A 15,687-nucleotide genomic window follows, 5' to 3' on the forward strand; every position below is an offset into this window, starting at 1 on the left:
ATGGCTCCCAGTAATGAAAAATTGATTGTATATACAAAACAGTTCTGAAGCAGCATAAACATTTATCAGAGATTAGCATTTCAAGTAATTAAAAGCAGAGCTGCTGCTTGTTATGTATGTGAAATAAGACCATGCAGGCAAAATGTGGTGAAGGCACTCGTGAATTAATTTTATACTGATCACAGTACATGATCAGTATAAAAAGCATCAGACAAGCAGCTAATTTTATTAATCATACTTTAAACCATATTGGTATGAGACTGTTGTAATGGCAATCTAGAGTTAATTTTTTAATTTGTCAGGGCTGCTGTGAAGTTATACAGGTACATGCTGATTTGCAGCCCCATGATGGACAGCATCAAGGAACTGAGCAGGTCATGAGCCTGAAGACATCTTCACTCCTAACACACACTGATACATCCTGAACTAACAGTATTATTTTGTATCAATTTAGCAATGAGAGCTGCACTTTCATAAACCATCTCAGAAAAGAACTTTCAAACAACTCACAAAGATTAAATAATGAATTTCTCAATACCCATGTAATGTAAAATACATCTATACATGCGAAATAAAATCAGCAACTCTTTTCAGCAAATAAATTTAGTTGCACTCTTAAAATATTAATTTACACAAATCATTAAAGGTGATCTGCAAAGGCAGCAATCCCTCTAATCTTCAGGGGAATACTGCCAATTGCTATACACTCTACTGGACTATGACTGAAAGCAAACAGAACAGAACAGTCACATTGCTGAAAGCAGAAGGCTTCACTTACCCTTCTCTCCATCTGAAATAAGATCTCTTTCTCCCTTTTGCACAACTGTCAAATTCCCCATGGCTTGGCTGAGTCTTAGTACACATCCATGATGATCACTACTGTCTACGGGGTCTCTAAGCTACAACACAAGAATTCCACACACAGTACATATTTTGCTACTAGAACAATATTTTCTAACACATGCTAGTTACATACGCATGGGAAGAAAAAAAGCAACATCATCAGTCTTTCTGTGTATTTTTTCTATAACCACTGCAATGCTAAAAAATGCATGAGAATGGGTCTTCTTTAAAAAAGAGCTCAGTTTAAGAATATGCATTGCTGTGGCAATCATCCCATGAAATAATAACCCAGAAAGTGTTTCTCTCACGTACAAGAAACAGCATATAACATTTAAGCCAGTAATAAGTTACTTATTTTCAAGGACAAAAAGACTAAATACATAAATACCAAAAAGGCAAGCAGCTCACCATGGCTTCATACAGTCTACTGAACTCCATATAGTTTGGAGTAAGAATAGCTCGCTGGTAGCCTTGAATAAGAGAAGGCTGCTGGGAAATGAGCCACAGTCCATCCTGCAAAACACAGTAAGAACATTTACTGAACAGGTTCTTAAATGTTAAACCACGGACTGAAATAAAGAAAATACTTACTGCATCAATAATGATGGGAATTCCTTTCACTTTCGATTTCTCTATAATACCCTGCAAAAAATGCACATACTTTTAAGATGCTTGTTAATTTAGATTTCATAAGATCCAAACCAAATTCATACAATAAATCTGACCATGCAAGTTGTTTTTACAAAGTGATAGAAAAAGATCTGTTATATTCTGCAAATTAATGTAAAACATTTTCATATCAGCAGGTAATTTCACAGTCACAATGTTTTCTCCCTGGTTTAAGTGTCCACAGAGTTGGTATGTGTATTGGGTGCTCATGGCAAGGTTTTGGGAGGGGGAAGAGGGGCTCCAGGGCTTCTCCAAGAAGTTGCTGGAAGCTTCTCTCATGTCCAGCAGAGCCAATGCCAGCCAGCTCCAGGACAGTCCTGCCACTGGCCAAGCCAAGCCCATCAGTGTCAGTGATGGGATCATAGATTTGAAAACAGGATAAAGTTACTGTGCTCAATCAATTGCAGCCAGAGAAGAGAGGAGTGAGAGTATGTGAAAGCTACAGCCCTGCAGATGTGAATGAGGAAGAGGAGGTGTTCCAGGCTCTGCAGCCTGTGGTGCAGTTCATGGTGAGGCAGCTGTGCCCCTGCAGCCCATGGAAATCCACAGGGGAGCAGAGCAGATGGATGCCCAAAGGAAGCTGTGACCCCATGGAAAGTGGGTACAGGCTCCTGCTAAGACCTGTGGTCCCATGGAGAGAAGAGCCCACAGTGGAACAGTCTGTTCCTGAAGGATTACACCCCATGGGAAGGACCCATGTTGGAGCAGTTTGTGAAGAACTGCAGTCCACGGGAAGTCCACTGGAGAAGTTTGTGGAGGACTGTCTCTTGTCAGAGGGACCCCATGGCGGAACAGGAGAAGAATGTGGAATCCTTCCCCCAAGGGGGAAAGAGCAGCAGAGACAATATGTGATGAACTCACCAGAGTACCCATTTCCCAACCCCCTGCACCATTGACAGCAGGGAAATGAACAATTTTGGAGCTAAAATAAGCTTGGGAAGAAGGGAGGGGTGGAGGGAAGGTGTTTTATCACCTTTACCTTTAAGGTGGTTTTGTTTTTCATTATCCTACTCTGATTTTCACTTGTCATAAAACTCTATTTCCCTAAGTTGAGTCTGTTGCACATACTTCAATATAACAGTAACTGGAGAGTGATCTCTCCTGTCCTTATCCTAACCCACGAGTCTTTTGCTGTATTTTCTCTCCCCTGTCCAGCTGAGGAGGGGAGTGACAGAGAAGCTTTGATGGGCACCCGGCATTCAGCCAGGGTCACCCACCGCAATGAGCAAACAAACAAACAAGCAATCTCACCCACTCTGCCTGCTGTAGGAGGCATATAGTGCTAACACACATCACACACAGTAAACATACATCTTCAGTTAAAATAAAACCAGAAAAATCCCAGTGAATACTGCCTTGATAGAAATCTACCAATAGCTATAATAACTAACTTCAGCTGCTTTGCTGCTGACAGCCCCACTGCAGTGTTAGTTCATGTACAAACATCTGAGACAAGCAGTATATATGATGTCATTTCACCTGTGGGTCTGGAGGTTTTATGCTTTGAAAGCAAAACCAAGGTGGCCCAGACAATAGACCATTTGTAAAAGTTTTCTTTTCAGCAAGCAGTATCTCTGAGCAGACTCTGTGCCCTTGTTCTCTCTCCTAACCCAGCAGCAGCAATGACTGATCCTCAGGCTTTTTAATGAACAGTGGCCAGCAGTCAAGTTTTCTTCAGTGTTGGTTATTACCAACCCATCTTTGAAGCTGGAGGGTTTATCTTTTTCCTGCATAAGATAACAGAGCATGGTATCCATCCAAAAGTTTAATTAATTTTGAATGTTATTAAGCTCTGCAGATTAGCTATCATGTAGCAGTGAGCTTCACAGGTTAGCAAGACATGATGTAAGGAATAAGGAAGCGATTTTAAATTAATATTCAGGGTACTGAACATCTCTTTTCTCTTGTATAGAGGTCAAAATAAACACTACCCTCCTTAGTCCCTGTAAATTATTACATATGACATACACATATCCTCACAAACATTACTACCTGACTGTGTTTTTTCCAATACCAGTGGAAAATATTTCCCTTCCATTTTCTTTGTGAGGCACTGTCTGCAGTTTGGAAGCAAGAGACTACCCACTGCTCCAAGCCCGAGGACTTGGCCCAACACACAGCTGTGGCTACAGCAGAAGCTACTAGAGAACAGAAACCTTTCCAACACAGACCTGCACAACTTGGGCTGTGTGTCAGACTGCCAGCTGCCCACCTCTTTTGAGATCCCTAGGGAACACCACAGAGTCTTCTCTTATACTCAGCTACTTGAATGATTTTGAACCAACACATACACAACTCATACGGTTCAGCTACTGCTACATTAGTCACATTTATTAGTAAGTGTACTTAACAGCTGTGTGAGGATGGAGTCTTAAAACATACCTAGAATTAACTGTGACATTCTGAAAACCAGAGTGCCTTACTATCAAAGCTTTCAAGAAATGTATGAGAGAGTAATTTCTTAATTCATTCATGGTAATCTGCACAGATGTGCACAGCTCAGTTTTCCTTCACAGAAGCTGCACTGCTTTGCCCCTGCTGTGTTAAGTTCATTAACAATTATGTTTAACTTGGCTCGCTTTCTAAAAATAAAAAAAGGCTGTGGATCTAAAAACCAGATTTTGTGTTTGCTGTTTGTATTTTCCTTGTATAAACCCATGCTATAGATCTAACAGCCCAATTATTTTTGAACGATACTAATTGTTCTGATTAGATATCCTAGGGCACTGAGACCCAGACCTCAGCAAGATCATCCTCCCCCAATCTTTGAAGGTGCAAATACCTTTTGCTGCAACCTGGTTTTCTAACTGGTTATAATTAGAGTATTTTTGTATATTAGCAGCTTCACCAAACTCCTTCTGTACACTTAAAATGATTACTGCTCCACTTCCCACTAATATGAATCACCAGTTTATTCTAGTAAGTCAACTTCAGTAACCCAGTCTTTCATGACACTTGATGTTCTTAAACTAAAAAAGATTTCCCCAACAGAGTCAGTAAGGAAGTCTGAAGGAAGACACCAGATCTCAGGAGTCCTCATCCTTCCACACTGTTCTCTTAAATGCATTATAAGCAATCTAGGGAAGGAATTTTCCCAAAATTCTGTTCCCAAAGGAGCTGAAGTTTGGCAGTTACTATTATTGTTTGGCAGTTTTTTCATGTTTCCTCATAATTGTCATCTTGGATACTGGAATGTCTCACTCTCCCCTAAATATGCAATCCTGCAGATCTATGGTATACCAAAAGAATGTACGTATAAGACAAAAAAAAGAAGTGGCAGTTCCAAAGCATGACAGTGTATCTACAGCTAAATAGCATCTGGAAGGCCAGATCACTGGCACACTTCAGAGAAAGAAGGTATTCTTTTCCTAATCATGTTTTGAGTTCCTACCTCTCTAGCACATCCTCCACAATCCTGAAACATTTGACCTCCACTCTAAAGAGAAATTTCACCTTGCTAAGTAAAACCACTGGGCAAGCAACTCTTATTGTGTACCAAGTCTCTGAGGTATCAGTTTCTAATCTAACATACTGAATGATCTTTGCTTGTTCTTCCTCTCCTTATAAAACAAACAATCAGGGGATACAAAGTCATTTGTCTTATTTAGAAAGCTCATTTTTTATTTAAAAAATGCCAAACAATAAGAAACAAACAAACTAACAAAGCCCTTATCCCAATACATTTTCTTTCCTCTTCCTTCCTTAAACCCAGAGAGAAACTGCTTGGAGATAGACAAGGAACCTCACAGAGGAAGTTCTGGGGAGGGAAGGGGTGATTTCAAAACTGTAATAAACCAGTAAAGATCAGGGAAACTCCCTAAGACAGCCACACATTTGAAGGACACCACATTTACGGGAGAACCCCTGTTTCCTACTGATGGTGGACAGGACCACTGGAGAGCAGTTCATCCCATGCAGCTTAGACACCTCGTTTAGGGTGGGATGAACAGCCAACCACACATAGCTCTCCTCAGCTATCACAGGGGGTGCAGAGGCACTTTACTGTTTTATTTTTAGACACCAAGAATTAGGTGAGATGAAGCCCACTTTTAAACATTCTATTTCTGCAAATACCATATTAAAAAAAAACCCTTAAACATTTGCATTAACAGGGGTTTATGGCAATAATGGCAACATCCTCTATGCAGAGTATTTGCAAAATTCAATTTTCACCTGTATTTGTACCTCAGTATTTGGCATGGACACCAAATACCTTTTTGGTACTATTAACCTTTTTCTGATTAATATCTGTAGATACAGAAGAACCTTCACTGTTAATTGCCCAGTTAATACAGCTCAGGCTAACTCTGCTTTCACACCAAAAGCTATTTAATATTTAATATTAATATTTAATATTTATAGTTCCTGATAGAATTCTAAGTATGAGCAGAAAATATCTATTCCGTTTTATCCAATGTAACAATTATTTCTATGGGAAAGGATTTAGAAAAGAACGTTGACAATTAAAAATATTAAGAAATGTCACTAAGACAAAAGCTGAAATCAAAACACCACTGACAAGTGAACAGCAACACATACAGATATCATGATAAGCCAGAGACATCATCCCTTCCTTTCAGACAGCATTTTGAATATTAAGGATTTGAGAATTCTAGCTCCAGGATTCTAGCCCAGTGAACAAACTTTCTGTGCACAGAATGTATTACACTACAACAGTGGTGGTTCAGCTTGGAGCAAGGCAGGAGAACTTCCTTCCTAAGCCCTCAAGGACATCCAAAACTGAAGCACTGGATTCACAAGGCAATCTTGGCATGAGTCACAAAGCAGAGAGGACAATGATGAGGAGGATGATGCACTGTTGTCACCCAACCTTGTGACCTACAGCCACACTGTGTAGGTAAGATATCAAAGACTGAAATTTGGATCCTTCCTCTGCAATTCATAGCCAGGGCCAAAATTCAGTCTCTTACCTTTCATATTGAGACTCTTAAAAACGGGGTTGGGCAATCTCTTGCTAGAGATATTCCTCTTTGTATCAGCTGGCTAAATACTTGGTAGTCCTCTGAAACAGTGATTCAACATTTGCGTGAGAAAAGGAAAAGAGGTGTCAACCCCCTCTCATTAAAATCAGTGATGATTAACTGTACTGCAAGACTGCAGTACTCATGCTAGAACAAATCTGCAACAGGAGTTTCCTCTCCTGATAACAAGATCAAATCTGAAGCTTCTATCCTCATTAAGTCAAAGAGGAAATTACCTGGGATTCACACATCCCACAGAGATGCTCTATGGGACAAACTCTCTCACAGTTATTATCATTTGTTAACAGCACCAAATCCTTGACATTTAGAATTGCCCAAAATAGTATTTCAGTCATTGCAGTTTTTGGTGGTGGTGACTGAGAGGAAGAAAGCCAGAGAGGGTAAAATTAAGCTGAATCTACTCCTACTCTATTCTTGAAATACACTATTTCCTGAAAATAACTTTTTCTTTGACTTGGTATTCAGGACTTCTAAACAAGCAGCCTACTCAGTAAGAACTGAAAAAGAACTTATGTCACAGTAGAAACCACTGGTCTATCTGAGGAAAGGTAACTCTTTACTGTAATTTCCAAAATCTACAAAGTAAGGATGAAGAATTAATGTGTTTCTATTATTTTTTTATTATCATGGAAACTACTCCCTTAAATGCAATTCATTGTAGTAGAAATCTGTTTCCTGTCCGAACTTTCACATGGGAATTTTAAAACACATTCCCAAACCCAAACTCCAAACTTTAAAGAAACCCAAAAGACAAAGCTGAAAATAAGCAAAACCACCAAAACAAAACCAAAACACACCAACCAGCACACTTTCCCTAAAAAAACCTGAAACACAAAACCCCCAACACACTGATAACCTGCCAACACACACAAATGCAGAATTATTCAGGCTGGAAAGGACTGCAGGAGGGAGAAGCCTGAAGGAACAAATGGACAGGATACTGCTGAAAGAGGACACAGTAATGCAGAAAAGCATGATGTGATTTAACCATTTGACAGCCTGCAGCTGTGCTGTGAAACACAAGATTCACCTGCACTGTACTCACATGGACATCCAGGACTCCTGCACACTTCCACAAGCATTGTGGAAAAGGGAATGGGGCTGAGATGAGCCACTGGTTTTAAGAAACAGCCACGTGGAGAATAGCAGGGAACATGAGAGGGAGGAATAAATTGCTATGGAGCTCCTGAGTGTAAGCAAAGGATTCCTTATCAGCCATGGCAGTCTTCACAGAGCAGCCACCCTGAGGCCCTGGGGGCAGAGAACAGGTGGTGCCCTCTCAGCCAGTGCCCACAGCCTCTTAGAAAGAAACTCTGCAGCCCGGACTGCTGCACCCAAGTCCACAAGCCAGCAATAACACTCATCCTATTTATGCTGCCCACATGCAAAAGCACAAAAGCTGGGTCTCCACAGATCCACAGAACTGACAATTACATAGGTTTGCCACACCTAAGTCAGATATATTTTTCAGGTTTTTTAATTAGATGTGGATTAGCAGAAGAATGCCTGCAGTGACTTTTAATATATTAATATTTTTATCACTACTAATGTTCTTCCTCATGAGCTAGTTCAGCTACAGAAAACTTTGGCATTTGGTGTTTACAAAGGGAAGAATCAGGAAATTAGAGCCAGTCATTTAATTATAAGATTGAATTTTAATGAAATGAACAGAAAACCAGACTAGCAGAATATATAAAGCAACATCTATCCCAAAAGAGTAATTAATTTTCACACTGCCATTTTTCTACCTAACAAAGGAAAGATTGCTTAACTTGACATCAGCAAAAAACACTGCATTTCCTCAGTCCCTTCAAGAGTCATGTCTTGACCCACTCTCAGGAAAAGTCTTACTCATGTTCTCAAAAAAAAATAGCCTTAACATGCCATAATAATGCACAGTATTGACCAAAATGACATCCAAACTCTTCAGGAAGCACTGCCTTCAGCCCACTGAAAGTCTACTCCACTGCAACCTGCAAATGCTGAGTATGTAATGACACGCTCTGGTTTGGTAAAGACATGCTAATGTGCACAACCTGGCACTGGAAGTAGCAGTCCCTTTCACAAAGAAAGCTAGCATCAGAAACTGCTTCTGAAACACCACCTATAATTGCTTATATCTTCTGCGTGGATGCTGCTCTCATCCAGCAATCCTGAATCCGTGATTTTATCTCAAACAGAGAGATAAAAGAAGAAAAGAGCCAAAATTTCCCTGTAAATGCTGCAGCTCTAAGCATTTCCACACATCCTCCTCCCCAAGGTGACTGGGAGGAACAAATAAGTTCCACCCCAACACGCTGCAAATCGATTCCTACAAATAGGCACTGAAAGCCCTAGGAAGCATTTCTGCCTTGCTTGCTTCAAGTCTGGATAAATGCAGAGTTAGCAGGGACTCAGCTGCAGTAGAGGTCAGGATGCAGCTCTCTGGTGGAGATGCCTGGAAAATGGGCTTGGCAAGCAGGAATTTGTAATCTTGCACAGCTAGAAGTAGGCAAATATCCCAGGCACAGGCTGTGCTTGAGGCTACAGTCCTAGCTGGCAGGGGGGAGAAGCTTCCCTTAATATATTCTATTTGATGCAAGAAGTTTGAAAAACATTAAGAACGGAGCTCTACTGTTTGAGATTTTTCCCATTAGAGCCATATTTTCAGAAGTTTCAAAACTGGTTTTAGGCTTTTATTGACTCACTGATTAAAATGGGCAGTTGTCTCTTAGACGTGCTCTTATTAATTCCTACAAACTGATCCAAAGACTCATCCTCCTTTCAAAATTCAGCAAAGACAATGAAAATCTCTCTTTGTGGACAAGATTTATATATATATATATATATATATATATATATATATATATATATATATATATATATATATAAATCACCTTTATCTAGCTTAATTGCCTGAGTTTTACTTTATGTATTTCTGTATGCATGCCCGTCGCAAAGTCATTAATTGCTCCACTAAGGCCTCGAACCTCATGCAAGGAATGACCACTGCTTGTGAATGAAGAGTCACCCAAGAGAGATGAATATCCCTGCTCTGGAACAAATAGGTTCTTCAGCTCCTGGTTTATTCTCCATTCCATTTAAGTTGGTCTTTTGTCTTTTAACTGTACTACCACATGCTAGGCCCTGTTTTCCAAAACAGACTTTCAGGTGCTCAGCAAAATGTTTCACTTAAGCCAGGCAGAGTGCGATAAGGACTCTAAAGAGTACCCCTCTACACCATCAGGCTCATGAAGTATTTTGGGAGATGTTAGAAGCTGTTACAATTAAGAAAGCTGAAGACACTGTAGATGGCAGCTAATAAAAACTGCTCTATTCTACATTGAAAAAAAAAAAAGATGAAAATTATTCATTTGTAGATTCCTTCTTTGAATTCAAATTAGATCACTCGCCTTGAGCACGGAAGAAAACTGCAACTAATAGTTTCTTAATATCAGCTTCAATCATCTGCTAAATTCCTGAAGAAGTGACATAAGCCAAAGTAATGCATGAACACAATAAGAAAAAGCAAAAGCCTCTGAAATACTGTCCTAGTTATGAAAAAAACCAGAGCTCTCCTTTTTGCCTATGCTTCCCAAAAATCACGGTCAACTAGAGACCACTTGAGAAGCTACATTTATACAAACATTTCAGCCCTAAACACATGAACATCCACTTTTAAGTATTAATCCTTTTTATTGCAATCCAAAGTATAAATATCTACATCAGAATAAATAAAAGTGGTAATTTTTCTCATGCTCTCGTTCACTTAGTGTTTGCACTGACAACAAAAATTCTACAAAGTTTCCAATTTATAGCTGATTATGTTAACTAGATTTGGCATAAGATATTCATGGTCAACTGTTGGCACTTTGTCTTAAATAAACATAAACTTAAAATGAACTTGTCATGCTTAAAATGAACTTGATGAACTGAATTTATCACTGCCAATTTCTTTTTAGGGTTTCTAGCTGAATGAGCTCAGAGGTGAAAAGATATCCAATAGCAGTGTTTTGCTTACAAATGCTTTTGAGTATTGAAATCAAGTTAAACAACAATATAAGCCTACATGCAGAAGGCAAATGAATATCCTCCTTCACTGTGAATGACTTTTATCAAGATACATTACACATATTAGAAATAAATTCTGTTTGCAAGCTGCATAAACCTGTATTTAAGGTACTGTTAGCGTATATTCAAACACTGTTTTTCTAATCAAGACATCTGTGAGGAAGCCACAGAATACCAACAGTTCTTAGCTCAAGCAGTAGTTTCTTGGCATAACCAAGAGGGCATCTCTGCCTTGAGCTGGTGTTCCCAAGCTCCATCCACACCAGTAACACCATCACAAAGACCTGCCTCCTAACCCAGCAACTGCCCCACCTTAGGTGACAACATCCACAAATTCTGAGTCTCACCAGGCCTTTTGAAAGCAATGGAGCTTGGCTAGTGGGAGAGCAGTTTTTCACTGGATTCTGTTTGTGATCTGTGCATCAATGCTGGGCCTTGGGTGAAGGCTGACAGCACACACACTCTCACTGGGTTTTGCCCTTGCAGTACCCCAAACACAATGTTCCAGCTACCTCACCTCCTCCTAGCTGAGGGCTGAGAAGAGAAAGAGGCATATCCTTGCTGCTACTTCAGTTCCTTATGAACTGCTGAATCCCCACAGCAAGAACCTCCAAAGGGTAAAAACAGGGAGGAAGCAAATGCATATGACACACTAAAGAATGAAGTTTCTGGAAAATAATTCTGCTGATTTGAGGTGCCACGAGCAGTGACTCCAAACAATAGTACATTCTGTTGGTTCATATTTGTACATGGTGTAGGTGCCACAGGCAATACTAATCTGTCACCTGCAGCATTCTCCTGGGAGCTTCCCAGGTGTCTTACACCTGTGGTGCGAACAGAACTGAGAGGACTACTTTGATAACAAGAGGAAAATCCTTTTCAAGGCCCACAGTGACAGATTCAACTCTAACAGGTTGATAATATGATAACATGATATGATAATATGATAACAACAGGTGGCCCTGTATTCTGCAGTGCTCTTGATGTTGCAAAGTAGTAGTGCAGATAGTGTAGTGAAGCACCTGGTCCCACTCTCACAACTTATTAGGGCTGTGAAGTGTTGCCTAAATCTTGAATGCACGAGGCTTAAAAAGGGGAAAATAATCCAACCAACCAAATACAGAAAGGCTGATGCCTCAGTCAAGGTGGAACTGAGAATCCACCCCTCTGAAAATTTCAAATGGGTTCTCTCTGGGCACACTGGATGGAGATGATCCGTGACAAGGGCCCAAATCTCTCTCACCATGCAGATGTTAACTACAGCCAAGACATTTTAACACAACCTCTCCACCACAAGAGGTGGAAAATGAGATTCTGAAATTTATATCCCAAGAGACAGCAGAGATCTTTAAGGGCAAATGACTGGCAGAAGGAAGAACTGCAGGACAAGGGGGCTGAGGGAAGAAAAACAGCAACAGCAATAGGCACAAATGGCAGCTAGGCAGGGCCTCAGCCAAAAGAAAACCCAGGCTGGTAGTCCTGACATGTTCTGGAAGCTAAAACAAAGACTGAGAATTGAGCAAGAGAAACAAGCATATGGTTTGAGAACTAGTCAATTTCATCGTGCAATCTGAATTACACAGAGCTGTTCTTGCCATTAATCATTACCTCTCTCCTACAGGAGGAAAGCAAGCATGCTCTGCTGAAAACAGCACTCTGACTTCAAGCAAGACACAGGATGTCTGGAAGACCAGGGTCCAGGACTTGGTGCTGCCACTTCAAGGAGAGAGGCAAGGAACCCAGTGACAAGCAAGGAAAATTCCAACATGGAAGAGCTCAGTTAAGGAGAGGGCTCTTCATAAGGAGGAATGCTTGTCTATGTGACCCCTACAGCAGCTGCTATGCCAGCAGCAATCCCTTATCAGTCCATTTGGCCTCAAAGCCAGAAGGAATAGGGGAAAGGAAGAGATGGAAACTGATGAAGGACATAGCTCAGCCTGTAACTGCCTTACTGCTAGGTGGCAGCAGAATGCAGAACATCCCGGAGCATTAGGCAGCATCTCCTGCTCTCCCAGGAGGCCATGCAAGGAACACTATTTTTAACAAAGTCCTCTCAGAAGCTGCTCTCATCACCCTGCAGCAGAGGAACCTGGTTCTCTCACACACCCAAGAAACAGCTCTTGATGGTACAAGCAGAAATTTCCCTACTTCCAAGCTTCTCCTAAAAGGAAAATCAGATCAGAGTAAAGCCAGAAGTGCAAACATACATGCAACAGCTGAAAGAAGTAAATTGTGATTGGTAGATATGATAGGGATGTTACACTGCTGCTGTGGGAAAAAAAGGAGAATATCCAACAGCTTTGGAAATATGCTGCTTCTAAGCAGAGGACAGTCATTGGGATCTTGGCCTTGCTTACACATAGCAGCTAAACTCCTTCTCAACAAGCTAAAGCACCAGCAGCAGCACTCCAACTGAGCTGAACTCAGTGACATAACATACTGGTATCTCTGGCCAGAATCAGTCATGGACACTGAAAGGAATAAAGAGATGGCCTGATGTTCCCAACAAGAAAGCTGACATCATGGCCAACTTTCACACTAGATGTGGTAACAGCATTTCAAAGCTTGAAGTAGTATGGGGAGCAGAAATGCTTCAATCTGCATACTCCAGAGCTGAGAAGTGGAGCAGAAATGTGTTTTTTCTCTTTTCTCTTGAAGAGAAGCTGCTAGGACTGCTTACTTGCTTTGGAATTGGAAAATCTAACCAGGCTGAGACTAGAATTGCCACATCTGCAAGGGATCCAGGAGTACAGCTGGACTCAACAAATGCTTTATTTAGGAGAATCTTCTGAAGTTGCAGTTCCTGGTCTCACAAAGCCATGGCTAGAAGGCTCTGACAGAGCATCAGCTCCAAGCAACTGAGTAACAGCATGTGAGGGTTCTGGCACAGACCCACACAAGTGGCCTATAAAAGAAGGATATAACTTGGAGAGCAGCTTCTTGTAACAGGACTTGTAAACGGAATTACAGCCAAACCCACAAAATTGCAGGAAGCCAGTAAATATGTATTCAGAGACTATCATAGAGCTCAAGGAAAAAAAAATCAAATCAAAGGAAACTGATCACAAGGTGGGTTTTTTTAAAATCAGACTGTTGAAAGGAGCTCAAATGCCACAGGGAGCAGTGCAGGCATTAAGAATGAGGGAGGCAGGTGACACACTAAAGATGCTGAGGAAGCAAAGCATTCTTTGATCTGGAGATGATGCACCATCTGGTCAGCAAGCACTCAAGCTATTCCTCAACAAAACACTGTCTCTTGGCCATATACCAGAAATTGAAGGTTACAGCACGAGTAATTAATTTCTTAATTTCTCAATGCTCAGAAGAGAGAAGCAGCCCAAACACATGACTGTTTAGAGAAGCACATTAATTGGAAATGTGCTGGCACAATACTGACAAGAACTGACATAAAAACAGCTTTAGAGGGATGCCAAAACACGATGCCTCAGCACCTTAATGGGACAGAAGGAGGCTGAGGGGAAGCTCTATCTCACCATCACTAGCACTCTGATACAAAACCCTGACCAGAAAGCAGACACTCATCTCCCAGCCTGGTGTTCATACGTGCCGCAGTTAGCTTAAAGGGAAACCAGAAAACTTTATACCAAGCCAGCCTCTTATAAAAGTTTAAAATAGCAATGCTATAATCTCTTGGTTTTCTTCTTGACACTTAAAATTCGCTGTTGAAGCAGGAGGGAGACTCAGCTTTCCCTCAGCACAGAGAAGCACCACTCTCCCTCAGACAAGCAGCCAGGGTTCACTTGTCCCCAGTGGCATGTTAAAAACCTCAACACTGGGCAACTAACGAACACTTACACAACTACAGTGCAGACAAAGAACTTGGGCTTTAAGGTGACTTGAAATTAATAAGGCCAGATCCACAGCTTGTATGAATGTGCCCTGAGATTTTAGCACGAAGTAACTTCCAATGCCTTGTCTTTACTGGCTGGGTTTGTTTCTTTAAGCTGGCTTTCATAGGACAGCCAGACTGAAGTAAAAGTATGCTTGTAATTCACTAGGAAAGCAATATTATTTTTAGCAATAGGAAAAAAAAAACCAATCAAGAAATCTTCCAGATACTTCTGTAGTACAGATAAGCACATAAACCCTGGACAGAATTCTGACATAAAAGAAGTTCATCTTAGCTATTCTAAATGAATTCTTCTTTTCTTTTGTTTAAAGTTGTTCTCCTTTATGAAAAAAAACCCACCAAACTTAATTTTTTAGCCAAGAAAAAAAAAAGAATGGTCTCAAATATTTTTTCTGTAAAAAAAATTCTGAAAATAATGTTTTCAAAAAATGTTTAAATGTATCAGTCATAATACAATTTGATTTCTTCATCAGTTGTAATAAATTTATTTTATTTTCTAATCTTTATTACTTTTGCACCTCTGTATCATAATATATATATTTTCCTTCCAAAAAATTAAAGAAGCAAGAAACTCCAATAGTAAGTTTCTCTAACACAATCCTAGCAAAACTACCATTCATAGTTTTCAAGGTATTCTAAACATTTGGATAGTGTGATCTCCAGTCTCTTGCTTGCTCTGTTTCGTGATTTCACTGTGTAACTGCCAATATTTCTCTAAATTATATTCATTCCACTTGTTAGTGCCACTGATTAATTCAGTAATACTGGTCAGGAAAAAAAAATAAATAGTACAAAATTAGATTGACATTGGACTGAAAGACACACTTGGAACACACAAAGATGCGTTGACAATAACACAAAACATCATTGGGAAGATGGTCTAAGTACGTATTATTTAAAGTAAAAGACTACCTAATCTCCTGTTTCAGCTCTCCACTAAGGCTTGACAGAAAATAGGATTATCTCTTTATCCAAAGTAGAAATCTGCAACATTTTATAGAGTATTATTTCTTATTGCAAGAGGACACAGTCTCTGTTCGTTGGTGCATCTGATACGAGCTGTCAAAAGTTATGAACTCAAATCCATATTTATGTACTTACAGTACTGGTGCTTTGCACCTAAGAAAACACAGAGCCTTTTATCTAGATATGCCAACGCCGATTTCTTAATTAGTGACTTTGACAAGCTAAACCAAAGCAAATCAGAACAACCACACAGGTGCCCAAAACTCAGACTGAAGGTTACAGTTT

General features: G+C 40.2%; 1 protein-coding gene across 6 annotated transcripts in view; it reads right to left on the reverse strand.

Annotated features, from left to right (window-relative positions):
• Positions 1-15,687, reverse strand: part of NAXD (NAD(P)HX dehydratase) — a 51,341-nt gene that overhangs the window by 12,610 nt on the left and 23,044 nt on the right. For all 6 annotated transcript variants that reach the window (XR_005256500.1, XM_038133566.1, XM_038133653.1 and 3 more), the window contains 3 exons: positions 1,435-1,485; positions 1,252-1,356; positions 779-899 (listed from right to left, as the gene is read on the reverse strand). Coding sequence is in view for 5 of the 6 variants with exons in the window: in XM_038133566.1 (XP_037989494.1) it covers positions 779-899; positions 1,252-1,356; positions 1,435-1,485 (277 nt within the window). In the remaining variant the exon portion in view is untranslated. The remainder of the gene's footprint in view (positions 1-778; positions 900-1,251; positions 1,357-1,434; positions 1,486-15,687) is intronic.

The sequence above is a fragment of the Motacilla alba genome, chromosome 1 (assembly GCF_015832195.1).
Source record: "Motacilla alba alba isolate MOTALB_02 chromosome 1, Motacilla_alba_V1.0_pri, whole genome shotgun sequence".
NCBI lineage: Eukaryota > Metazoa > Chordata > Aves > Passeriformes > Motacillidae > Motacilla > Motacilla alba.